A 25,903-nucleotide genomic window follows, 5' to 3' on the forward strand; every position below is an offset into this window, starting at 1 on the left:
AAAACATGTTTATGTTGACTTTAGCACACTTATTTTATTCAAAAATACCTCGATTATAAAGGGGAAAACAAAGAATAACAACAACTTGTATTCACACATGTAGTTCGTAATTTATTTTTGTGCATTTAATACTGACACGAACTACCCGTTAATATTCCGAGTATTTGATTTGGCGCGCCTTGGAAATCATGCCCGGGCAAGTTCGCGGGAAAATCCTACACACACACGCAGGCGGACAGCGGTAATCTCTCTCTCATCAACTCGTGTGCCAGTTTTTAAGAATGTAAGATTTTCATTGATGTAAAAGTAATAAAATCACACATTTGCTCTCGATGGTGGGAGCGGTTTAAGCAGACGAGCAGGAGGTAGTACGTCTTTATTTTATTTGTCAGTTCATGCATGAGACTTTGTAAAAGTTGCAGAGTTTATTTTATGTGGTCGTCTAATTTCCGGACACATCTGATTGTTTCGTCAACAGGGTTGCTAAAAGAAATCATATTTTCGGCATTTTTCTTTGCCGATCTGTTTCAACACTTCGTTTCTTAATAAGGCACAGGTCCAAGGCACACACTGTATGATGTATATAAATTTAAACATTGGAAAATTGTGGTTGCAGCCAAAATTATTTCCTCATTTTAAGACGTGCACACATAAAGTTGAATTGAAGTTCTACAACATAACGTGCAGCATGCATGCAGCAGTCACATGAACATCACGTACAGGGCCCAATTTCATACAGCTGCTAAATAAAGCACACAAATTTGCTTAGCATGAAATTTCTTCCTTATACAAACAGGATTACCAACCAAATTTTCACGTGATTTTAAGAAGAAAGCAAACAACAGCTGAATACAGTAACAAGCAATGTACAAAAAACGGAAATTTGGTTGTTATAAATCCTTTTTTTATCAAGAGGGCCCAGATGTGCTGACCAAGCTGACAGTGCTGTGGGTTCTATCCATATGGACAACTGTTTGAAAACACTTTCATCTCATTTTGGGAATTTTTTTACATTTTAGTTCTAGCGTTAAACAATTTTTAATGTTAAACTAGGGCCTTTGTTTGTTGTTGTTCTTCATTGATATTCTCTTCATAAGTTTTAGTTTAGTCTGACCTTTTTTCTGCTTTCTTTCAATAAAATTGTGATTAAAGTTTTAAACAGTCAATTTAAAATGTTGTATTCTTTTTATTAAACTTAAATCCTTTGATGTAGGTCAGCCCTTGTAGAATATTCCTACCTTTTTTCAAAGGACCAAACATCATCATGCCTGTATCTTTTTTTTTAAACTTATTAATCTTTTCTGAGAAAAACATTGCAAATGTAACCGACTGCCTTTTTTCATCTTTTTGTTTAGTTAAGCTTAGCCCCCAAAAAGCAATTTCTCATTTTTTGAAAGAGATTCATTTTATTTCATAATGAGTGAAAAAGTGGCAGTCGGATACAGACATTTTAAACCCAGTTCTGACAAACCAACAATTAATGGTTATTTCTCCTCCGATTACAATAATATAGGTCCTAGGATTCTACCAAACCATCGAGGAAAGTTTTTTCATCATCAGCCTTTCTTGCGACCTAGCCACGGAGCCATGATGGTCACAGCATCTTGCAATGATGACCAGGATGCTTTCCGTACCAACAAGGCACCCATTCTCAGCCCCCTCCTTAGTACATTAGAGGGGAAGGGGGGACCATTGAAGGAGAAAGTGGGTGCCTACCTCACCCTGTCAGAGTAAGTATTGTAACGTCCAGTTGAAATTTTGTTGGATTATTCTTCTTCAACATTTAACGCGTAGTTGAGCCAGTAATAATAATTTGGGAGGCTAATCATTCTTACTCGCAGCTGAAAAGCTGAATTTTGTATGTAAAAAAATCACCTCAAAGTAATGTGGAATTTTTTTTTTTTAAAAATCCCTCTAAATTTGAATCTTGGAAACGTTACTGTTGATACTTTTCTCCGACTGTATTTCATCTACGGAATAATATTCATGCCTGGACATAACTGCTCCAGTTTGTCAGCGCTATCTAAAAACAATGAATGCTAACACCATTTTGAAATGAAATTTTCATGGGTTAGTTTTATTATATATCTATATATATCTACATTACCTACTGAAGAAGGTCTTCTTCATGCCTCTGATGAAGGTCCAGCTGGAATCAAAAGCTAAGGCCATCTACCCTACTCATTATATATTATCGGATTATAACAATCGAGCCGTTCCGAAAACCAAAGGTTTGCATTCAGGCCTAATACTTCACAGAGGCAACAAAGGCGATTGCCTCCATGCCCCCTTGTCATTGCCTTTGTGCCCTTAAAATGCTCCAGTAGAAATTTACAACTGACTCATAGAATACCCTTTACCAAGGAAGGAAAAAATGCCTTGCTGCCCTTGCCTTTTCAAAAATGAAGCAATCAGTCCTGTACATTCTCTTTTTTTTCTTTTTTTCAGACGTCTTAAAAGTGACAAAGATGCCACGGTGTCTCGTGAGGTCTGCCAGCACACAGCGCAGTTGACTTGCATCGTTAGCGTTGACATCATGAATGATGATAACGAGCTTACCCAAGCTGCATTGCAAGCTCTTGGATTCTGTCTCCATCTTCCGGACATATCCAGGTAAGGCCGGGGGGTTCCGATTCTAGATCAGGCTGGGGGGGGGGGGCGTTCCAATTCTAGATAAGGCCGGGGGTTTTCGATTCTAGATCAGGGTGGGGCTTCTGATTCTAGATCAGGTCGGCTTCCGATTGCAGGCCTTAACCTTTAATAATCCCCCCCCCCCCCCCCCCCCAATTTTTATTATTTAATAATAATGAAGTCTTATATAGTGCACTAGCTACCAACATGGTACTCAAGGTGCTTAGTATTTATACAGAAAGATTGGTTATTGAAGTTATTAATTCTTAGACCCAATAATATGTATCACCTTATAGGGTTTTACAAGGTGCTACGGCGCATACAGCAGCCACAGCCTGGAACACCGGGGCGAACCCCTTCTCATTTCGATTAGTGCACTGGGTTCTTTTATTTGCGTTACATAACACATGGGACCAATGGCTTTACATCCCACCCGAAGGACAAAGCAATAGTTAAGTGTCTTGCTTAAGGACAAAAGTGCCATGACTGGGGAATTCGAACCCACACTCTGCTGATCAAAAACACCAGAGTTTGAATTTGGTGCTCTTAATTAGCCGTTCGGCCACGACACTTCCACAAATGACTCTCAGCATTGTCATGGACAAGGTGTCAAAATTTGCCACCAATTATTTTAAAAGAAAACAAACGAAGGTTACATTTTAAATGTTTTCTAATTTTGTGATTTTTCTTTGATCTTTAACCACAGAGCTTTTACCCCAGAAGATGCCAGCACCATTATGAAGGGTAAGTACATTTGGTTCAAGAAAGAGAAAAATCAACTAGTGTTAAACAGAATTAATAATGAAAAACAAAAAGGATACCTCATAAAAAATGAGTAGGAGGGTTTGACTGTTGATTATGTAGTATGCATTCACCACAAATCATACTGCATAGTTTGTTTATTCAAAACCATTGTTGAGTGTGAAACCAATCTTTCTGCTTTTTCTCACCCGTACACTCTTGATTTGCTGAGTTGTAAAACAAAGAGACATTCCAACAGCTTATTTAACGTACTGCGTCTCTTTAGAACTCCTTGCATGGCGGATGGTTCCCTCCAGCCTTAAATGTTTTTTTAAGAGATAATCAATTTCTACCCTCAGCCGCCCATAGTTTATCTTCCTGTAGCCCCTTACCAAGAGTGGTTTTTAGCCTTGTTTTGGGCGACTTGCATACAGAAAAATAAAACATTTTCATGATATTGAATGGTCAGACAGTAGGAGGGTTAACTATTCATTTATAGTTTGTGATTGTTTCTTTGTTTATCCTTGTAGCTCTCTGCAATTCTTTGCTGAAAACCAAAGATAAGAGCACATGCACTCGTGCCCTCTGGTGCCTGTCCAAGCAGAACTTCCCACCACAGATCATCCAAAGTGAGGTATGGACAAGAATGAGTCAGGGAACTAGAGTTAAAACAATGGGGGGGGATTCAAATTTCACAAAGTCTGAAAATAAAACCAGACTTAAAAATTGGCCCGATGCCAGTAGTTTAAGTCTCTCCAAGTTACCTTTAAAAATTGGCCGGTGTGATATAGCCTGAAGGGTCAAGTTCTAAATTTACATTTTCCATCGGTTCCTATGTAAATCGTACATTTCTCAAACAGCCTCAAGCTTGGTTCATACTTCATGCGAATGCGATGCGAATTTGCTGTCACAACTCTGTTTTTGCTGCGATATTCCCAGAAGAGTTGAGCACAACTCAACCCCTGTGATTTATGCAAAATTGTGTTGTCAACATTTGTATCGCATTCGCAGGAAGTGTGAACTGAGCCAAACATGGTTATAATGCAGTGTTCTCTCTTCACTGTGGTCTGAGCACCAGTCACAATTCTCACCAAGTGGTCCGGCTGGCTAGTTCAGTGTTGAAAAACATTCCTATGGATTATGGACTAGTGAACAAGTGCAGACTAATAAAATGACAAGCTCACTGGGCCCAATTTCTAAGAGCTGCTAAGCACAATTTGCTTAGCATGAAATTTCTTCCTTGATAAAAACAGGATTACCAACCAAAATTTGATGCGTATTTCTTGTTACTGGTTTTCAGCTGTTTGCTTATCCTGTAAATCACGTGGAAATTTGGTTGGTAATCCTGTTATTAACCAGGAAGAAATTTTATGCTTAGCAAATTTGTGTGCTAAGCAGCTCAATGAAATTGGGACCTGGTCCTGCTGGAAGGTCACTGTAAAAGTTTAAGGCAAATCCTGTAAGAGTTGCTGAAATCTTGAAATTTTTTATGTTAATTATTTTTCTGACTCAATGCAGATTCACTCAATACTGTGTGCGTTGGAGCATTCTTTGGTGCAGGGTGAATTCCAGTCAATGACTGTCGAGTATGAGGCAGCTAATGTTATTATAAGGTAAGTCTCTACACTCGCTTCCCGCTGTGTCCAGACCAAAGATTATAGAGCGCCGAAGGCGCAAGATGCAGAACTCGGGCTGAAATGTGAAATCCCAAGAAGCCATTTCGACAAGTAACTCTTTTGATACCACAATAGATCATAGTGCAGATCAGTGCAGACAATGACCACTATCGATGGGAAACAAAACATTCACTTGCTGAAATGGCGCCCATGCGTATTTCACGTTCCAACAATAGATAAAGCTTCAGTTCCTTCAGTGCCTTCTTCGTTTATAATCTTTGGTCTCGCCCCTCTCTACCATCTCCCATTTACCTCAAAATACTGTCTTATCCCCAAATCATGCACTCCTCAACAACAGAGATGCTTCATATCATCCTGTGCTAGGCTCTGGAACTCGCTACCTGCTTCTGCCGTCGTAGCCCGATCAGCCCAGTCTTTCAAATCCAGAATTCATAAAATTCTTATGAACATGCCACCTGCTCACAAATTTATGAACTCTTGCTGTAGTTTATTACTACTAGCTTCTTGTTTACTTCTGTAAGGTCAAACAAAATATGGCTGACCTTGTGCCCCGATGTGAGATATTTTAAAACTGCATACTGGGAGCCTGAGCCCAATTTAATAAAGCCCCATTCAATGTTTACTTAGCAAAGAAATTTGTCAAGCAGTATTTTCTGCTTCGAAATTGGGCCCTGGAAAAGCCATTGACAACTCCTGAGCTTAATAATAATAATAAACGGCACTTTTATAGCGCTTCACACAACTGTCCCGAAGCGCTTTACAAAAACTAATGAGTAAACAGGTAAGTTTTCAGCAGATGTTTGAAAATGTTCTCGTTCGGAGCAGTTCTGATGTTCAGTTCATCAGTTCTGGACGGCATTGATTTAAAATATCTGGTTCATTTGAGGCATTATGTTTGTTTGTCAGTGTTTAGGTTATTTTAAAGAGTATGTCGATATTTAAAAATTCCCAAATTCAGGCTGAGTAGGTGGCTCAAAACAAATTTGAAAAAAAGGTCCCTCAGTGGCCTCTTACTAAACAAATTTTTTGAACTTGAAAAAGACAGACGGTAAAACGTGTATCGACCATTTCAGAAACGGTTACACATTTACAAAAATAACCGTTAACGCAGAAACTTACCCCTTACCTACCTCTTCATTCCTACCAGACTTCTAGAGGGACTTCCAGATGAGATTCCGACCCACGCAGCTCGTTGGGGGAAACTCCTCTTCCCTCTGGTCGTCCACTCCGCCCACAAGATCCGTGAGCGTGCGGCCTACGCGATGGAGCTCGGTCTACCAGCGTTGATGAAGCACCAGCCGGAGATCTTACCCGGGTTGGTGGTAGAGCTGAAGACGAACCTAGTGCCGGAGATGCTGAAGCTGTTTGGGAATAAATGCGAGATTCACGTCTTGAAGATGTGGAGAATCTTTGTGACCCTCCTTGGAAAGGTAAAGCGTGGATCAAGTTTGTGATATTTCAGGCTTTGAATTTCGTTCTTGAAGAGGCACAGCATTTGTGACCCACTCTGTGAAAATGAGTCAGATGTCGCCCAATGCAATATTAAGTTATGGACAGTTTAATGAGGAAAATGTATTTTAAAAAAATTAAAATAGTTAAAAAGCTATGAATACAACAATTTTGTGATCATACTTATGTCTAGCTTGTATCCTTTTGTACACAATGGTAGTTTAAAATATTCTTTTTACTTGTAATTCGTTTTTCACAAAAAATGGTGTAGTGGCTAATTTCAAACGGGAGTAACTCAGCAACGCGACACACCCCCAAAGCTTAGACATATACCAAATTCCCCTGCTGATGTGTTCTTTCCAGCCATGCATATAACTCAATTCCTGAAATTGCCTACATCTGACTCATTTTCACAGAGCGGGTCACATTCTTCCTCTGGTAAGGTGCACTTCGATGAGGAAAATTTTTATTTTTATTTGAAGTTTGCAAAGGGTATCACTGCAAAAGCACAGTGCACCACAGCAATTGCTGGGGTTTAGTTCAAAGCCTGATATTTTCTTTAAGTTTGAATGCCCTTCCCTGTCCAACATCATTCCATTCTCAGACTACACTTTTGTTCAAAATATCCGGATGTCAGACAAACTTTCTGCCTCTTACGGGATCAGTGCATCGGCAATCCAGTTTACTTACTTTAAAGAGAAGGGGTTTGCTCCGGTGTTCCTGGTTTGATTGGCTGCAGAGTGCGTCACAGCACCTTGTAAACCATTGGTACTTTGTATAAGGAATTAGTCTTACACTTCAAAATGTATCTCAACAATATTTTGCAGGAAAATACTGAATGTTGAAGTGCCTTGAGTGTCACTGAGTGACGAATATGAGTGCTTTATAAGAAACCATAATTGGTATTATTAATATTATCTAATAAATACTCCTTTGTTGTTATTTTGAAGACTCTGCATAAGGGAGGAGGTTTGATCAACTGTCTTCTCGGAGTAGTAGAGCAAGGGTTCAAAAGTGTCTCGTCTGACATCAAGAAAGCCTCCTTTGATTCTTGGAAGGTCCTCATTGACAACTTCGCCATCGAAACAGGTTCGTCAAGATACTTCATAGCATTCTCAGTGCTTAAATTTTACAATGGACAACAGTTCCGTCCGAGGCCAGTAATTTTAGTGTCGGGACCAGTAAACTCATGATGAGAACAAATTTGTGGTGTTTTTAAATTGAATAACAATACCTCACTCAATTTTGTCTGTTGGCTTTGAGTTTCAATTATTTTTGACAAAGTGCACATGACCCACAATGAGAACAATGTTCTTTTCTGTATCTTTGAAAACTAACCTTGTATTCTCAACCTCTTTCCCTCTCCTAGATGTCCTATACAATGCAAAGAGATTGAAACTCATATTGCAACCCCTGAGAGCGACCCACACTAAGCAAGAGGTTGTAGCCCAGGCTAAGCTGGACACATGGTGGTATCTGGTTTCCAGGCTAGGACCCAAAGCCGCTATGAACTTTGACCAGGTGGGTTCAACCATTCTCAATACAGGGACTCGGAACAACTCCTTATTAATTTTGGATATACTAAAACAAAATTCAGTTGGACTAACTTTCAAAGATTGTTGTTTGTCTAAGCTTTTGTTTGCAACAAAATATGTTTTTACAATAAGACGAGAGATAAAATAATAATCTTGAACAAAAATAAACAATTACATTTTAAATTCCTCCCTGACATTAATGTGATCGTCTGTTTTTTGCTTTCTTGAAGGTTTGCGCTCCTCTTATACAGTTTGCGCTTGCCCTCAATACCAACATAAGTGGAGCACAATGTCCAAGCACCCCTCTGGTTTCAAATGGTGCAGGCCTAAGACAAGGTTTTACTACACCACTTCACAGAGCAGGTATGTACCAAATGAGAGAAACGGGGGTGTGTATCCATTTGAGCCTCAATTTGGATACAATGATTTAAATGGATGAAAAAACAATGGTTTCTCTTGGATACTAAAGGCCCAGTCACACAGACCCCGATAACGAGAGCGAAAACGATGACGATAAAAATACACGCCATCCATTTGTTGAATGAGCGTGGGCGTATTCTGCGTGGAGCAATTCAACCAATCGCGAGCGTGCATTTTTATCGTTCTCGTTATCGGGGCCTGTGTGACCGGGCCTTAACTCAAATAGATTTATAGTTAAAAATTAATACTAATATAAACTTCCTATCCCTTTTTTTTTTATCAAGGACCGCTGTTTTCTATTGCCAGCCCGACAACCCAACGTCTTAGCCTACCACCCGGTACACCTGGCAGCACAACGCCCCCAGTGTTCAAGTCAGTCCAACTTCAGGGGGTGGAGATGCTGGCACGTATTCTGGGCATGCCCAGTGAGGCGGTCGGCACGGCGCCCAATTACAACTTCACAATAAGTAAGCTTGAACTTAAATTGTATTCGATTCGGGGGCACAATTTCAAAAAGCTGCTAAGCAGGAATTTTTGCTCAGCCCAGTTACATTGTACCGGGTACCAGTGACAACGATTTTAAGATTGTTTCCATTTGGCTGGTAACCATTTGCTATGAAGCGACTCTTTCTATGCTAAACAAGTTCTTGCCCTTTTGCATACAAAAATAAGTGTTTGAAATTATTTTACTGGGTGCATTTCAAATTTGGCTGTTCAATTTTTTATTTATTTTTTAAGTTCTTACTTAAAAAAAAGCTTCCTTTTTGCTCTCAATTTCTTCCTTTTTCTTCTTAACCAATTTTGAGTTTTGTTCCTAACTTTTCCATCCTTAGATTCACTGAGCCATCCAGTGATCACGTCATCCACAACTTTTATCAAATTGTCCACCACGTTAATCCCATTGGTGAGAGACGTCGTATGTAATCTGGGCGACCAACTCGAAGGTGAGTCTGAAATAATGCAACACAACCAGGGTTGAGAAATTTCAGACGTTTATCTGAATTCAGACTTTTTTAATGTCTGCCAGGTAAACAAATTTGGTTCTGGTGTTTTAAAAAGGCTTTTGGAATGTTATTTCATATTCCAGGTGAGATTTATATAAGAATGTTGTCGAAGTCTATGTACCACTGTACAGGGTTGACATATTTCAGATTTTTTTGTCTGAATTCAGACTTTTAAAAGTCTGCCTGGTCAACAACAAAAACGCTGTCTTTTTCTCCAAGTTAAATAAGCTCTTTGGAATCTATAACTCCAGTGGTTACCAAAATGTGGGAATATCGCCATTTCAAAGTACCTTCTAAGATATGGATCCCAGTATTAGACTTTTTACTCAGCAATGACTCTTCTCTAGTCACAACATGGTGAAAATATTTTTAAAATAGTTGTCCGCATCGGACAAATTTGAAGTCGTGTAATAAACTTTCAATTCGTCAACAGAGGGCCTGCTTTTCCAGCTGTGGTACTCCCTCGTGATACATGTCAGCGACATGGTCACCACGGCAACAAAGAAGGATAGTGTAGAGGTGCTGACACAGTTCCTGTCGAGCCTGCAATGCATTGTGGGATCAAGTGCTCTGCCTCCGCAAACGTTACTGGTGAGAAAAATTCATATTGCCTGACAAATTTTGCTTGACTCTAAGCTAAAGTAGTAGTCAAATCCAAATTCCTACCTTTCGCCCAGGTAGCAGTTGATAAGCAGGGCCCAATTTCATAGCGCTGCTAACCGTAAGCACACCAAAAGGCATGCTAACCTTCCGGTGCTTACCGCACGAATACAAATGACGTCACAAGGGAATCCATGGTAAATGCACAATATGGCCGCCCAATTTTTCTGCTTACCTGTGAAATTTGCTTGCACCTTGGCAAATTTTCCTGCTTCAATAAGCACAAAAGTTTGCCCAGGACAGTTCTTTGCAGAACTGAGAAGTTTCCCGAACCAATCGTCTCCAAGTTAGTAGAATATAAAGCTCTCTACAGAACTCTACCTGTCCAATAGATATACACATGATGTTACTTCAAACCAAAAATACATTGATACCCCACCATGAGATGCTTCAAGTCCCAAAGACAAATATTCCATTATTATTTTTTGTTGGAAAGAGCAGGGAACCAACCAGAAGCTAGTTGTATCTGATGGTATTTTTAGCAAAGCAAATTTTGTTAAAGCATTTTTGAAATCATTTAGTCACCAGTGATGTATTTGAACGTACAATATATCCTGACGTTCTTTTGGTGTGTTTTTTTTTATCGCAGAAATTTCTGGAGGCCGTCAGTAATCTGCCAAAGAATGTATTAGGTTCGTCATCGTATCACACTGGAAATGCTGGACTGCTCCACGTAAGTTCAAATCTTTTAATCATATTTTTTAAATGTTTTATACTCGGTTTATTTTGTACTTGGTGCTCTCCCACACTCTTTTGGGGGGAAAAGAAAGCTCCCTTTACATGAATTTAGGACAAGAAAGTTAACTGTGCCACCGAAGTGATGGATTTGCAAAATATTTCCCAGGCAAATGGCTAGTGTTAAAAGGGGCTATTATATACAGCATAATTATTTGGTTTGGACTTCACAGACATTTTTGCAACCAACCACCAGATGATGTGGCATGTTTACACAAGTTAAACTAAAATCTACTTTCACTTTCCCTTGAGGTCTATTACTAAATACCTGAAGTCCCCCCCCCCCCCTCTCCCCCTAAGGTGTTCCCTCTCCTACTGCGTCCCTAGTAATTGTGTCGTAAACATGGGTGTGATCCTTGGCTATACAGCAGTACCAGGTTGATCGTCTTCTGACTGGGTTAGTTGGTTGGTAACGCACCAGTTCGTTAGTAGTAGGTCACAGGTGCAAATCCCTATGTAGTAAGTTTTTCTTTGTTTAACCCCCAACTGAAATAAATGTGAACAAATTGTTACTTTCAGGGAACACCAGCGTTATTTCTCATCGAACTGCTGCTTAGTCCAGGCATGTTAGTCAGAGCGACTGACGAAAGGTAAGAAAAAAGCTTGGACATGACGCACTCCTACGAAAAACGGTTGTTTTCGGGAAAATGTAAAGATCGGCATACTTGTAGACCTTAAGTGGCAGCCATTTTGTGTCACTTAGGTGGGAAAATGTATGCTACATTAACATATACATATATGCAGAACATGGGACCAGTGTTGACCGTCACTGGTACTCTCTGAATGCATGTCACAAAATAATAATGGCAAGTTAAATTTAATTGTAATTGTTCAATTTCTGTCTGTATATTCAGCCCAATTGTTAGTCAACTATTCGGATTATTTGGACCAGCTATCGTTTATTCAGGTACTTGGCCTCTATTTTTAGTATCAGTGCTGAGTGCTAATCTATAGTAAGTGAGAAATTTGTTCTGTTTTATTTGGTGGATTTTTTTAATGAACAACAAATCTTGGGTCGCCCCCTCAAAAAAAAATTCTATCAAGCTTTGTGGGAGTCACACAACAATTCTTTTTGATTAGATTTGTTCTTGTTCCAAATGAACCGTTTTTACCAGCACTGTGTCTATTTGGTCTACCTCTTTCAAAATTTTAAAAACCATTGGTTTGTTTTTGTTATCCTTAAGGTTTTTCTGCGTGCTTGAGACATTAATCGACTGTGGATTGACCGTGCCGGGAACCGTTCTTGGGTTTTCGGGCTCCGTCTTTAGTCTCGTCGACAAGGCGGCGTCTGACCTCGGCAATAAAGAGCTGCTCTGGAGAATCTGGAGTTGTATTGTGTATCCACTACTCGGCCATATTATTGAGGTACTAATAATAAGTTCTTATCTAGCGAATTTCACAATAACTGTCTCAGTGCGCTTTACATAAGTGCCATGGTCATTGGGCCAGCAACATTCATTTAATCTTTCTCAGCTCCCTGGGGAGTTTACAACCCGGGCAACCGTAGCACTCCAAAGGCTTTTTCATTCACAATATCAACCTCTACCCTTGCAGGTACCCATTAATACCCCTGGGTCAAGAGAAGGAATTGTAGTAAAGCATTTTGCACAAGGACATGAGTGTCAGGACCCGAACCCACACTAAGATGACTTAACCACCATAACTTGAATTTGATGCTCTTAACAACACGACCGTGATGTGTATTTTTATATTTACATGGCCAAATTTCATGGTTTTGCTAACCTTGGAATTTCGCACTTCATACAGTCACCATTCTCCCCTTACAAGAGTTGCGCCGAATTTGTTTCTTCTTTTTTGTTCACTGGTTACCATCTCTGATTGTATTCACAGACCAATGAAGTGAACCAGGGAGACTCGTTGGACCATGACTTCAGCACGATGTATGCCAGTCTGATGCTCCCAATTCAACACCTGTTACTCAGTGAAACCGGTACCCTGCCACAGGTAAACCAAAACACAAAAAGTCATTAAGTATTGTTTAAAGCTTTGCATGATGTGGAGAAATAAGACACTATACTTAAATATTAAACTTGCGAGTACAACCATGTGTAAATCTCTTAGGGTGAGTGTTGGCTCTGAAAAGAGCCAGTTCAGAGCCAGTTGGGTCTCGACGTTTCGAACAGTATACTTTGCTTGTCTTCAGGAAAAGTCATGTTTCGTGTTTCAAGTTTCCTTTGTCTTTATTTTATTGTTTCACAAATTTTGTTTAACAATTATGTTCTTATTTCATTTCAGATGACGACCAAAACGCTTCTGAAAACCTGGGCGGAGTTATACCAGGCCTTTGCCCGCTGTGCGGCAGTGGTAACCACTGCCGACTCGAACCTTGGTTGTGAAGAGCTTTGCACAAAGATTGTATCATGTTTAGAAAGTACACCACTGGTATGTGTTGTTTCTAGAGTTACTTTTGGGTCATAGGGAGATTTTCAAGCACAATCCCACTGCTGCCACCAAAGTGATGAAGTCACCCAATATTTGTCCATACAATTCGTCTAGTGTATAACAGGGGCTATAGACAACAGAATTAATTGGTTTTGGACATCATGTAAAAAATTTGCAACCAACCACCACCAAATGGTTCGGCATGTTTAGAGAGTTTAGAGTTTTGGGGCAAAATGTAAAGATTGGCATACTTGTAGACCTTAAGTGGCAGCCATTTTGTGTCACTTAGGTGGGAAAATGTATGCTACATTATCATAAACATACATATATGCAGAACATGGGACCAGTGTTTGACAGTCACTAGTACTCTCTGAATGCATGTCACAACATAAAAATGACAAGTTAAATTTAATGTTATTTGTGGAATTTGCGTCTGAGCCTTTAACAAATTGTTTAACGTTTCATCACTTATTCACCATTATTTGTTTCTGGACCAGTTATCTTTTATGATTTAACATAATACTTGAGTAAGCAAGTGAACAGTTTCAGGAGTTTTATAGATTTTTCCTTCCATTTTTCAGAACTCGCCGTTGCGTGTTGACTGTCTCGCTCAACTCCTTCAAGTAATCGTCAACAACTTTGACTTCTCTTCTTTTACTGGCAACACGACCTTCCCAAACGCCCACACCCCTGGAGGCGGCCGTGGGCGGGTTCGACCCCTTGGTAACCTTACGGCAGTAATTAAGCTGGTTGCCAAGGTAACGGAAGAGAACCAGCGTCAGCTAAAGGCGGAGCTATCAAAGTTTGCTGGACTTTTGCAACAAGTAAGTTCTTTTGTCTGATTACTCTGTCAATCTTTTACATAAAAATAAATCAAACAAATCTTGATTCAATTTTAATTCAACTTGTCCAAATTCTTTCCTTTTGAAAAGAATTCTTTTATATGTTTTAATTTGTCAACCAGTTGCTGTTTCGACTGCTCGTTTTGTTATGGTTTTAGTTTTTGTTTAATGTGATATTTGTTTGTTTTGAATCCCTGTTTTTGACCCAGTGCTTATTTTCTAAACCTCGGTCTTTTCGTACCCCCCTTCTCCTTCCCTTTTCCGCCTTCTTAATCTTCAATTTGACATATCTGTTTGTAGGGGCATGTTTTTTGGATGCTTCTTTCCTTTTTGTTTGTACTTAGTCCAGGTAAACTTGATGTAGTGTCCCATGTTGTTTCGGTTATTCAGGTTATTTTAATTTTGAGAACATTCATCAATATTTATTTCCGCATGCTAATAGACCCTAAGTGGCTTCAATCTTGTGCCACTTAGGTGGGAAAATTCATGCTACAGTAAACAGCATACTGAACTGGAACCAGTGAAAAGATCTGCTGTTTCCTTGACCAGGGTTTTCCTGCATTGGTATGCTACAATCGTAGATATGGGACCGGTTAAGACAGGTTCCCTGAATATAAGGTTCTTCCATTGTAACGAACCAAAACTATTTTGTTGTCTGAGAAGTGAATTTGTATACTTCCTTTTATTTACTCTCAATAAGCATTTCATCTGAGGAAGATATATAATATCACTTCAAAAAAGGGTATACTCAAATAGTTGCGAATTGGACACTAGTCGCAACTAAGTTTTTATTCCCAGGTGCATTCCCGCATATTGTTTGCTGCTGTTAGCAAAATTCACACTGAAAGGATTGAAGGATTGTGTCACTAATGTCTGATTGTGTTTCGTAGGTAAATTGTGTAGTTGTGAAAAGTCACGAACGACACAATTGGTTCACCAAGCAGCAGGTCGCGACTATTTTTGTAGTGGTTAGTCGGGCACGATTAACCGAGTAGATGAAATACAGTAGTCTTGACTTGACTAAGCAATCAATAGTCAAACGACACCAGTCTAGCATTTTCTTGCTGCATTTTTATCCAAATAAATTCAATCAATCAACTTCCACCTTTGCACCCTTCTACAGTCCTCCACGTCCCAGGAGTCCTTCACAACAGTCGGCACAATGGCAAGCGTTTTCAGCACACTCTTTACCAATGTATCCCAGCCCTCCATAATGGCCGTTCTGCTGGACAAACTCGCTCTGCATATCTCTGGTTTCTACAACAGCACAGGGTAAGTCGAATATTTGTTTTGTAAACATTGATGCACAACTTCATCAAGTTGTTTGATAAATAGGATTTGAAACTTTGCATGGTGGAAGTACGATATGGAGAGGTTTGTAATAACACCATGTAATGACTATCTCTAAATGAGTTGGGGTGGTTTTGAAAAGAACCATTTGTTTCAACTTTAAACTGATTAAAAAAAGATGTTGTAAGCCAACAAAAAAACTTGCTTAGCTAAAATGGCTTATTTTCATTTGGAGAAAATTTACTGATATATATTCCGCATGCTTAGTAGACTCTAAGTGGCTTCAATCTTGTGCCACTTAGGTGGGAAAATGCATGCTACAGTAATCTGCACACTGAATCGGGAACCAGTGAAAAAAATCACTGGTAACTTGAGCAGGAGTTCCCTGCATTGGTTTGCAACATGTACAGTTGTAGGTATGGGAGCAGCTATAACTGGTCCCCTGAATATACATTTCTTGCATTGTAACGAAACGAAACTATATTGTCGTCAGAGAAGAAAACACTTGCTAAGTTAAAATGGGTTGCCACTTATGCCCTGCTGATTTTTCTTCGCAAATAAATTATCAAAGTCATTCAATATTTGCCGTATATCAGCTCAATGATAGTGTACAAAAATTATTTTTATTCAAGGATTTGTTATTTTCATTAGTAATCAGTTTATGATGACAAGGATTTACACTATTGATAATTTTTTTTTTCAGACCTCTAAAATCAACTTCCTACCCAACGTCAACGTGGCAGAAGTTAGAAAAGCTTTGGATTGACCTCTTGACCTCAATCCAGACTCGTTACAATGGGCTTTACGACTCTGCGTTTCTCACCGTCGTTTCGTCCCTGCTAGAGGTTGGATTGATGCATTCAAAGCGTGCCGTTAAGAACCACACCCTGGTGTTCTGGAACGCTACCTTTGCAACCACAGACACACTGGACTACCCTGAAAGCTTGAAGTAAGTTCAGAGCAGATTCTTGCTAAGCACTGGGAAAAGCTTGTTTAGCAGGAACAGTTGATGAGCTAGCCCAACTTAAAAAAGCTCTTAAGCAGAAAGTATTTTTATAAACATTTCTGCGCCCAAGCAACAGTGTAAACTATGCAGCAAATTGGCTGACAACTGTTTCTGCTAAGCAAGTTTTGGTGGTGTGGTCAGATCATGCCGAGGCAGTAGCTGATTTTTCCCTGGATTAATTCTCTGGAGTTTTACTCCCACATCTAAAACTTCAATCTTCCTTCCTTGTCTTCTCTCTGTTGGGGTTCTTGGCTAGTACAGTGATTAAGTTCCCTTTTTTTCACAACCAGAAGAATTTAAATAAAATTAGAGCGTTGTCTGTTAATTAATTATAGGGTGTGTTTGGCAAAACTGAAGGAGAAGACTCCTCTGGTCCTTCCAGGCTGGACAGACACCCAGTTTCAGATGGTCGACGAGACGCCAGTCAGTCAAATCCAGGAGGTAAATGTTCTTTTAAAGACATTTTTCTTTTCAGGAAAAATTTTCTATGTTTTATCTAGATTTGGATATTTTAGCATAAACCCTTTGTAAGTGGCCATCTAGAATAGTCAGTGTTTAAAATTATATAAAAAATAGGTTGTTACAAAATTGTTTTTTAAACAAACAACTTTTTAGTTTAGTCGGGAATTATGACAATCTTCCCACAATGAATTTGAACATTTCTAGTGCGCCATGTCTTTCAATGATGCCACTCCTGGAGCAAAAAAAAGAACTCTGCTATACACAAAGACCAAGATATAAATGTGTGTTTTAAATTGCAAACAAGTATCTACTTGTCTGAGTTGAAGTTGGACGCTGTTCCAAAGAGATGGCCCGGCATGTGAAAAACAACTGATCACCTGAGGAGTGCCGGGAACTTGGAATCTTGAGGAGCAGATTGTTTGATGACTAATGTTTCCCTCATCTTTGGTTTTTTTTCTCATCAGAGCGATCAATCCCAGAGTCTCATTCCTCCGCCCGTCGCCCAGACAGTCCCAAACTTTGGTGCCCCCTCCCCACAGAAGTTGCACGGTAGCTTCTTGAGGCGCACCGCTCAAGGCCGAACGTCTCATGGAGTCATCCTCCCCCAAGAAACATCCATCCCCTTTTGGGAAGATCACCAGAAGGGGTACCTCGCCTGGGAAGGGTGCCCTGAGGAGCGTGGCATCTCCCTTTGGGGCTTTAGGGAAGCGGGATGCATCCCCTGGAACAGGTGGAGTGCTGTGAGGAGGAAGCTACATGTTGATGAGGACGAGTATGGGGGTAAGAAATGTTCAAACACACTTTATAACAAATAATATATCTTTGCTTTTATTTTGGAAGAGTGTTTATTTCAAAGTATAAGCAATGGACAACACATTCATTAACGTGTCACTGCAACAAGGTCCTAACTCCACTTACGGTTTTGTGTAAATCACTTTTTATGGTTTGGGAACAATGAGTGGTTGTTAGTTCTTTGCATGTCTGCAGCCATGGACATAGATAATCAATACCAGGGTCCAATTTTAGCAAGCTGTTTAGCAGAAACTACTGCTTAGCAAAAAAAAAGCAACGATGTCAACTTTATAGATTGTTGAGCAGGGGTAACCAGTTCTGACTAGCAAGATAAAATTGTGCTTAGCATGTCTTTTTGCTTACAGGCTGTATAAAAATTGGGGCCATGTGACATGGCTGTATGACAAAAGATACCTGAGTAACCAATGGCGAAAGCTAATATTGTAAGGGGGTGAGCACCAGTTGCGTCTTAGCTAGGCCTGGGCGAATTATTCGAATATCCGGTTAATGGCGAATAGGTTTTCCTATCCGTAACCGCGAATGCCTTTTTTTTCTTAACCGGATATCCGCATAGGGCGCGAATACCTATTTACAAACCGGATAATTCTGTAATTACAACCGAGTAACCGGATATTCTTTAATATCCGAATATCCGCGGACGTCGGGCGACAACTGATATGAATGTTTTGTCTGAATTCTTATGAGACTTCTATTAAAAGACAGCATAAAACAGCATAAATTATGTATTTAACTATGCTCACCTCCGTGAAGAGTTAAAACAATGACATTTCACACGTAATTTGTTCAAAGATTACAAAAGTTTTCCTTCACGTAGAGTCAATCACAATCAAAACAAAAAGCAAATCGCCATCTTTAAATTAGATCCGGTCATTTTTATGAATGAACCGAGTGACACTGTCTAAAACTAATATCAATCCGCCCATAAGATCTCATTCACAAACGAACAGCGCCCTCTAGCGGCAAAAAAAAAAAAAAAAAAAAGATTTTTTTTGTTAAATAGCGCCCTCTTGCGGCGCAAAAGCTATTCGAATATCCGGTTAATTTCGGATAGTTGGCCAGCGGTATCCGAATAACAAAATTTCACTATTTGCCCAGCACTAGTCTTAGCAGATATGCACAGACATACTGCAGGCCTCAAAATAACCCACGACACCCACAGCAATTGCCGTGGTGCCTTTTGCTTTGGTGCCCTTTGAAAACTTCCAGTACAGATTTTCATCTTCCTCATAGAAGTGCCCCCTTACCGGAGGAAAATTGCTGTGTTCCCTCAAGGGTGAAATTCAAGGCCTGAAATCGTTTTATCTTTTTGATACCTTCTCCAGGAGTTTGTTTTCATTGCTCCATCTCCCAAGAAGACTCAAGTCTTGACCGATCATCAGAAGGAGATGTTGAGGACTCGACGAGTCATCCCGGCCCTCTACAACGACCTGGAGCAGTCTCAAGACACCCAGATGTTCTCAGAGACATTGAGTCAGAACGAGGCAACTCAGGAGTGAGTATTTTTATTGAGTCAAGATTTGTTTATTATTATTACTCGTCCAACAGTGTGACTGACGGGATTGTGGTTGGGAAACAAGAAGAAATGTTCAGATTTAGATTTGGAAGGAAAACACCAAATGGTGAAACTCCACGCATTTAAGTACGGCATTAAACCCTATCCATATGCAAGGCTCCTGTCCAAGGTGGGATTTGAACCGAGGTCCACACAGGTGAAAGGCAGGAAAAGAAACTACTGGTTTTACCCCAACACCTATGTGTGATAGACATTTCTAATCAAAAACTTGTTTATTGTTTGTTCCTTGCAGATCTCCCTTTGTAGGCCAGACTGAAAACTCAACTGGGGCCAGTCCTTCATTACTTAAGGTTAAAAATCAGCAAGCAACCACCACCAAGGAAGCTCCAAGGAACCAGGAAAGTGTTGATGAAGTCTCTGAGACTCACAAAGACACACCAAACTTTGAAGGAAACAATGAAGAACATGGCACTGTCGAGGCTGGACAATCTGAAGCGGAGAAGGAAGTTCAAGGTGACGCTGAAATTAGCAACGCTCCTGAGCCCTCTACGATAAGTTTCGCCAACTTCTTGAGCAAACTGAAAGAGAAATCTCAGGAGACAGCACCTGTGCTGACAGATACACCTGTTGCAACGGACAACGCAAAGGAAGAAAGCACAGCTGTGGAAGCCAAGAGCTTCACAGGGTGTACGAGGGAAAGTCTCAAAGAAGCAACTGAGAGTGGGTCTTCTCATGAACATCAGGAGGTTCTGCTTTCAGCAACTTCTGATAATGTGGAAAATTCTGTTGAGGAGATGGAAATTGATTCCTGTGAAATGATTGAAGATATGCTGACGAAATCCGAGTCAGATGCAGGTGTTGTTAGAGAAAGAGAAGAGATGGAAGTCCATTATAGTCCAAAGGAGGAACAGCAACAAGTCCTGGCGAAAGACTCAACAGATGATGAGGAAGTGCAGACGAAGAGGCTCGACACCATCGATAAATCAGAAGATGATGATTGCATCATCCCTGAGACCCAGCAATCGCAAGATGCAAGTGACAAAGTAGATGACAATGTTTTCATCTCTCCCACAAAGCCTATAAGCGGTTCAGAGCCGTCAGAGATGAAATTAAGCCTGACACCAATAGTCAAACTCCAAAAGTTGAATGACGCTGATCTTTTGCGTCTGAGCCCAGACCCATCTAAGTGCACATTCTCCAAGCTTGATATTAACAGTAGTCCAAAGATCTTTACAAGTAGTGAGGAAGAGCCAACTCCAAAGCGCTTTATTTCTCGATTACATCGGCTCCAAACTGATGAGTCTCCAAGAAGTACTAAGAGCTTGAAAAGAGCCTCTACCTCAAAAGCTAAGAAGGTTCAACAAGGAAGGAGGAAGAAGGGTGTCAACAAAAGTCTGCAAAGCTCTCAGGCTGATTTGGCTGAGCTAGCGGAGAGATTCGAGTTGGATGGAATCCAACCACTTGATGATGAGACTGACATGGACCAGTCAATGGATACGATGACCAATGAGAGCCAATCAAATGAAGCACAAAGCGATCATAGCCAAAAACCTCAGGAAGATGACAATAAAACAAGATCTAAAGGTCAACGAAAGGTCAGAGGAAAGAGAAAAATTCATGTGGGCGTTATAGAAAAGAAGCCAGTTTCCAAAATGTCTGATGATGCTGATGATAACATTTGCAGTGAAGACTGCTACAATGCTGACGAGTCTACGCTAGATGACACTGTCAACAGAAAAGATTCTCAGGAGTCGGTCATTCCTACAAGAGCTCCTACAGTACTTAAGAAGCGTGGTCGCCCAAAGAAAGACAAGACAGTCCTTCTATCTTCTGCTGAAAAAGCCTCAAATTCTCAGTCCAAGGCTGCTAAAGAAAAGACGGTTGATGACAGTGAAAGGAAGGAAAGTCAACAAGAGTCCGACTTGGAAGTAAAATCTTCAGCGGGGGCATCCAGCCCACAGGAAAAACAACAAGAATCCACAGCTGCAGAGCCTAAAGATTCTTTTCCCTGCGTAGAGCCTGTCGAAGAGCAGGAAAGTCTTAAGAAAGCATCTCCTAATGAGAGCCCTGATGAGAAGCAAGAAGAATCCTCTAAATCTCAAGATGACGACAAAAACCTGAACAGTTGTGATGACCTCTTTGAAAGCCCCGGCTTAACCAAAGACCTCCCTGAAGAACAAACACCCAAGAATTCACAAAGCGAATCAAAGAGCAAGGATGAATCAGTCAAAAGGAGTGTACGCCTCAGCCAGAAAAGAATAAGTTCAGGGAAACGGAAACACCCATGTGTAGATTGCGAGGAGGACAGTGCTGATGATGATGAGGATAACATTCCATTAGCACAGATCAAGCATTGCTATCTAGACGTCGACAGCCAGACGTCCGACTCGGAAGTGGATTTTCCAAAGAAAGATCTTGAAGCCAGTCAGGTGGAGGAGAATTCAAATGCCGTTGAGAATGAAGTTTGTGAGAGCAAGGACCTTGAGAAATCAGAACCATTGACAAATTTAAAAACTAAAAGGAGGGGGAAGAAGCGCAGTGCGGTTTCTCCTAGGTTGAGTCCCAAGACAAGTCCGAATACAGCTTTTGCCAAGAAGGCACTAAAGCGGGCAAGAAAGTCCCCATCGCATCGCAACAAGTTTTCTCCTGGGAAACCAGTTATTAGGAGTGCTTCTAAGGTATCACCCATGGCAACTAGGCTACGGGCAAGCAAGAGTCTCAGCGCCAGTGTGCCCAGCAAACCCAGCAGGAAACCAAGAAAGGCTTCAAAAGGAGAATCGGAAACAATTATTGGGAAGCCAGCCAAGAAGTCTAAATTTCAGGAGAAGTTGGACAAAGTTCTAGATGATGCCCTACCAGAAAAAATAAATAATCTACTGGAGGATTTGTCCCCTGTTGCAAGTCTGTCCATGAGCTTGCCTCTTCCAGAAAGTAGAGGTGATCTGTTGTCATCAAGTCCTGTAAATTTACAAGCGGAAGTGACTCCCATAAAAGATGACGCAACTTCCGAGTCAGAACATAAAAGTGAGATCCCACCTTCTGCCACCGAAAAGGAGATCAACACAGATCAGGCATCACTAGTTGAAGATTACATATTAGACGCAGAAAATGAAGAGATTTTAAGTAGCAGCTTATTGGGTTCTGAAACCGTCGAAGAGCCAACAGAAAATGGTATGGAGTGTCCTTTAGATTCCTCCTCCTGCTATTCACCACCTCGTCCGGTACCCGAGACGACGCAAGTCAAGACGACAGATTCCTTGGAACCTCTTAAAGAGTTGTCCTTGCCGGTGAGCATGCCTTCGCTACTAGAGTCTCCGGTTATCTCAGTGAAGTTTGCACCTTGTAGTCACAGCTCACCGAATGCGAGGCAAGCAGCAAAGCCGCTATTGACCAACCAGGATTCACCATCTGGGTCCATACCTTCCATGTATTCTCCTTCTGGGTCGCCGAGCAGTGGGATTCTCAAGAGGAGGGACGCTTCATCTCCGTCTCCAAGCAATAAGGTGAGTTTGATGATACATTCGGTTTGCGGTAACACCATTTGTGTATCTACTTGCCAGGAAGATTTTGTTCTCAATAGAACTGTCTTGCTTTATATTCTACAACCACTGAGTAGATTTTCGGAATTTTGGGGACTTCTCAGTTCTGTAAATAACTTCTGGGCGGAAGGTTGAAAAGTGGTCAAGACTACTTTAGCTTATAGTGATCGTTATTTGCTTCACTACAACAAAGTAGTATCATTGTTTCGACCAGCTTGCTCTAGTCATTAGGAGACTGAGTTTTATTGCCTTTTTTTTAGTATCTAGATGGACTACTTAGCTCAAACATGAACTTTCAAAACTGTTCAGTCAGACAAGAGCTGTAAAGACTTTTTCTGCAACTTCAGACTTTTTGAATATTTTCTCTTGTAACACTGTTGCATATTTTTTTTCAGAGTTTCTTCAAGTTAGGCATTAACCAACTTGAACATAATGAACACTGAAATATTTTTTAAAGTTTAGCACAAACAAAAAACTGTCAAGTGACTCATTGCTACATTTCTTTGTCTTTCCTTAGTCTCGTCGAGTGAGTTTTGCCGAGCCGATCTCGGAGCACTCTCCAGTGAAGCAGTTTGCCGTGGAGATGATTGCCCCGGAAACGGACCAATCCAGCAAGCTCCAACGAGTGACGCATCCTCCCTCTCCCCTTGTTACGACCACGCCCTCAAAGGTGGTTACTGTACATTCTAAGGTAAATCAAATTGATCGAGTGCATGATATTTGACAAGTCTCGATTTTTAAAGACATAGTGAAAGAAAAAACACAATTTTTTTCACAAATTTGTGTGCTTTCAGATGCCTAATTAAATGTTTCATGCGTCTCTCAAAATCTATGTTACTTTAGAGGGAGCCGTTTCTCACAATGTTTTATACTATCAACAGTTCTCCACTGCTGGTTTTATGCTTACAATTATTTTGAGTAATTACCAATAGTGTCCAGTGCCTTTAATCCAAGGTTTATGATGTGTTTTTCTTGTGTTCAGTTCATCACAACTCCATCAAGACGTTCATCCAGCAGTGGTTCAAGTTCCTCCAAGAGTCGAGTCAGTCCGAGTGGCCGACGCATCAGCCCCGGGTCAGTACGTAGGAGGACCTCAAGGACATTTATCGCTCCATCATCGGGCAGGAAGGTAAATACATACAAATAATAATCACTAGTTCTTATATAGCGCATATCAATTTGCTTTACATGAGTGCCGTGGCCATTGGGTCTTTAACATTCCTTTAATCTTTCTCAGCTCCCTGTGGAGTATACAGTTCGGGGCTTTCGTGGCGCTCCAAAGGCTTTTTTAAGCACAATACCAACTTCTTCTCTCGCAGGTACCCATTTATACCCGAACCCACACACCTATGCTTTACAACCAGAGCTTGAACCTGATGCTTCAAACAACTCGGTCGTAACACTTTTTTACACTTTTATGTTGAGCAACTTCAAGTGCGCAAATCAAGTTTGTATCAGATAAGTTTAATTTATTATTATTATTATTTTTATTTTTTTTTGTCTTTCCTTATTTTTTTCTTCTTCAGCATTTAAGAACCATAAGACCAAGCTCGCAAACTTCTCAGGGGGTAGTACCCTCACAAAACACCCAGCAAAACAGCCTTGATAACAGCATAGACAGCGACTATGACAATCAAGAGAGTGTGTTCCCAGATCTTGCCGAGTGTGGCACCCCCGTGGAGAGAATCCTACCGCAGCTGACATCCTCAATGTGGTAAGTTCAGCATAAAACTATGAACTATGCTTAGAAAATTGTAGGGGCTTATAGTGAAATGGCCGAGGGCTACGTTCTCGGACAATGGTCATTGCTTGACATTTCAGCTGGCAACTTGCTTATCACTTTGTTTATGCTAAGCACTGGGCTGAACACCTCACTAAACTGTAGGGTCTTATTTCACAGAGCTGGTTGTAAGAAAATATTACAGATAAACGTTGTTTGTTAAGCCGAGTTTGTTTGCTAAGCAAACCAGTTCCATAGGATACAAATTACAGTATAGTTTGGCTGGTAACCCACTTCTCCTTAGCAGAATTGTTGGGACAAACTTTGCAGTTTGGCAGTAAGCTCGTGCCTGAGCATGCGACTGGGTCTTATGCTATTCTTAGTTCATCGTATTACTCACTTTTAATGTTAAAATTTAGTTAAAGTGTCTTTTTCTTTAGTTTTGGTCTTAACAAGAAAAAGAAACAATTTATGCAAAATTTCAGAAGAGGTGATTTTAAAAACTCCATGGCACCATCTTTATTAAGATTTACTCTTTCATTTCTAGGTCACGAGGTCTTGGCCAGTTGGTGCGAGCCCGCAATATCCTCACAGTCGGCAATCTTTGCTCCCTCTCCCCGACGGAGATCCGATCATTACCGATCCGCTCCCCGAAGATCAGCAATCTACGGAAGGTCATGACCAACTTCCACAAACAGCAAATGGCTAAAGAGGGGACTCCGTTGATGAGTAAGAAGAAAGAGGAGGAAGTCAAGAGAGACGAAGAAGCCAAGAGAGATGAAGAAGTCAAGAGAGACGAAGAAGCCAAGAGAGACGAAGAAGCCAGCGTCACATCGGAGAGCAGCGTTGTAGAGACGAGGACGGCAGAAGCTGTCAAGAATGTTCAGGAGGATGAAAACAAAAATAAAATAGGTTGGTCAGGCGTGATATTCTTCCTACTTAAAGGGATGCTGCAGTGAATTAAAATAAAACAGTTAATTTTGCTGTCATTTATTTCTGATATATGTATTGAACATCAATAAAATGTGTTTTGTTATTCCCGACATATCTGACTTGCGTAATGAGCGAATAAGTCATGCCCCCCCCCCCTAACCCCTTTTGTGGATTGTTACCACCCCTACCATCGACGTCACGTCGGGAATTCAAACATATATGGTCGGCAAAAAGAGTCTGGTCCCTAACTACACGCGCCTAGGTACCAGGCCACACAGTGCACACGTTTCTATATGCACAGAGCCAGGGGCCCGTCGACTCGGGTTACCGACATGACGTCACGTTTATGCAAACATTTAATCTCTTGAAAACCATTTTTAAAATACTTGCGCATTTAATAAAAAATATACAAAAGTATTTCAGGTTTAAAAAGTCATGTTTAATCGTTTAAATTAATAATAAAAAAACACTGCAGCCACCCTTTAAGTCTGATTTTCGATTTTTGTTTGCCCTTGGCAATTGAGAGGAAATTGAGAGCCTGAAAAGTATACTTAGAGCCTACTTCTACTT

At 40.6% G+C, this 25,903-nt stretch overlaps 1 protein-coding gene across 1 annotated transcript in view; it reads left to right on the forward strand.

The window, feature by feature from the left end:
* The first annotated feature begins 169 nt into the window (after positions 1–169).
* LOC139949301 (uncharacterized) overlaps positions 170–25,903 on the forward strand; it is a 28,629-nt gene continuing 2,895 nt past the window's right edge. Inside the window, 32 exon segments of the mRNA XM_071947718.1 lie at positions 170–365; positions 1,514–1,730; positions 2,449–2,613; positions 3,338–3,375; positions 3,903–4,006; positions 4,891–4,985; positions 6,157–6,439; positions 7,409–7,547; positions 7,828–7,979; positions 8,224–8,356; positions 8,698–8,880; positions 9,247–9,357; positions 9,851–10,008; positions 10,667–10,750; positions 11,332–11,402; positions 11,997–12,177; positions 12,664–12,777; positions 13,069–13,215; positions 13,797–14,039; positions 15,181–15,329; positions 16,051–16,296; positions 16,689–16,794; positions 17,280–17,390; positions 17,392–17,548; positions 17,551–17,595; positions 18,859–18,860; positions 18,954–19,120; positions 19,434–22,644; positions 23,198–23,371; positions 23,663–23,809; positions 24,207–24,394; positions 24,948–25,312. Of these exon segments, the coding sequence (XP_071803819.1) occupies positions 1,588–1,730; positions 2,449–2,613; positions 3,338–3,375; positions 3,903–4,006; positions 4,891–4,985; positions 6,157–6,439; positions 7,409–7,547; positions 7,828–7,979; positions 8,224–8,356; positions 8,698–8,880; positions 9,247–9,357; positions 9,851–10,008; positions 10,667–10,750; positions 11,332–11,402; positions 11,997–12,177; positions 12,664–12,777; positions 13,069–13,215; positions 13,797–14,039; positions 15,181–15,329; positions 16,051–16,296; positions 16,689–16,794; positions 17,280–17,390; positions 17,392–17,548; positions 17,551–17,595; positions 18,859–18,860; positions 18,954–19,120; positions 19,434–22,644; positions 23,198–23,371; positions 23,663–23,809; positions 24,207–24,394; positions 24,948–25,312 (7,612 nt within the window). The 5' untranslated portion in view covers positions 170–365; positions 1,514–1,587.

The sequence above is a fragment of the Asterias amurensis genome, chromosome 16, assembly GCF_032118995.1.
Source record: "Asterias amurensis chromosome 16, ASM3211899v1".
NCBI lineage: Eukaryota > Metazoa > Echinodermata > Asteroidea > Forcipulatida > Asteriidae > Asterias > Asterias amurensis.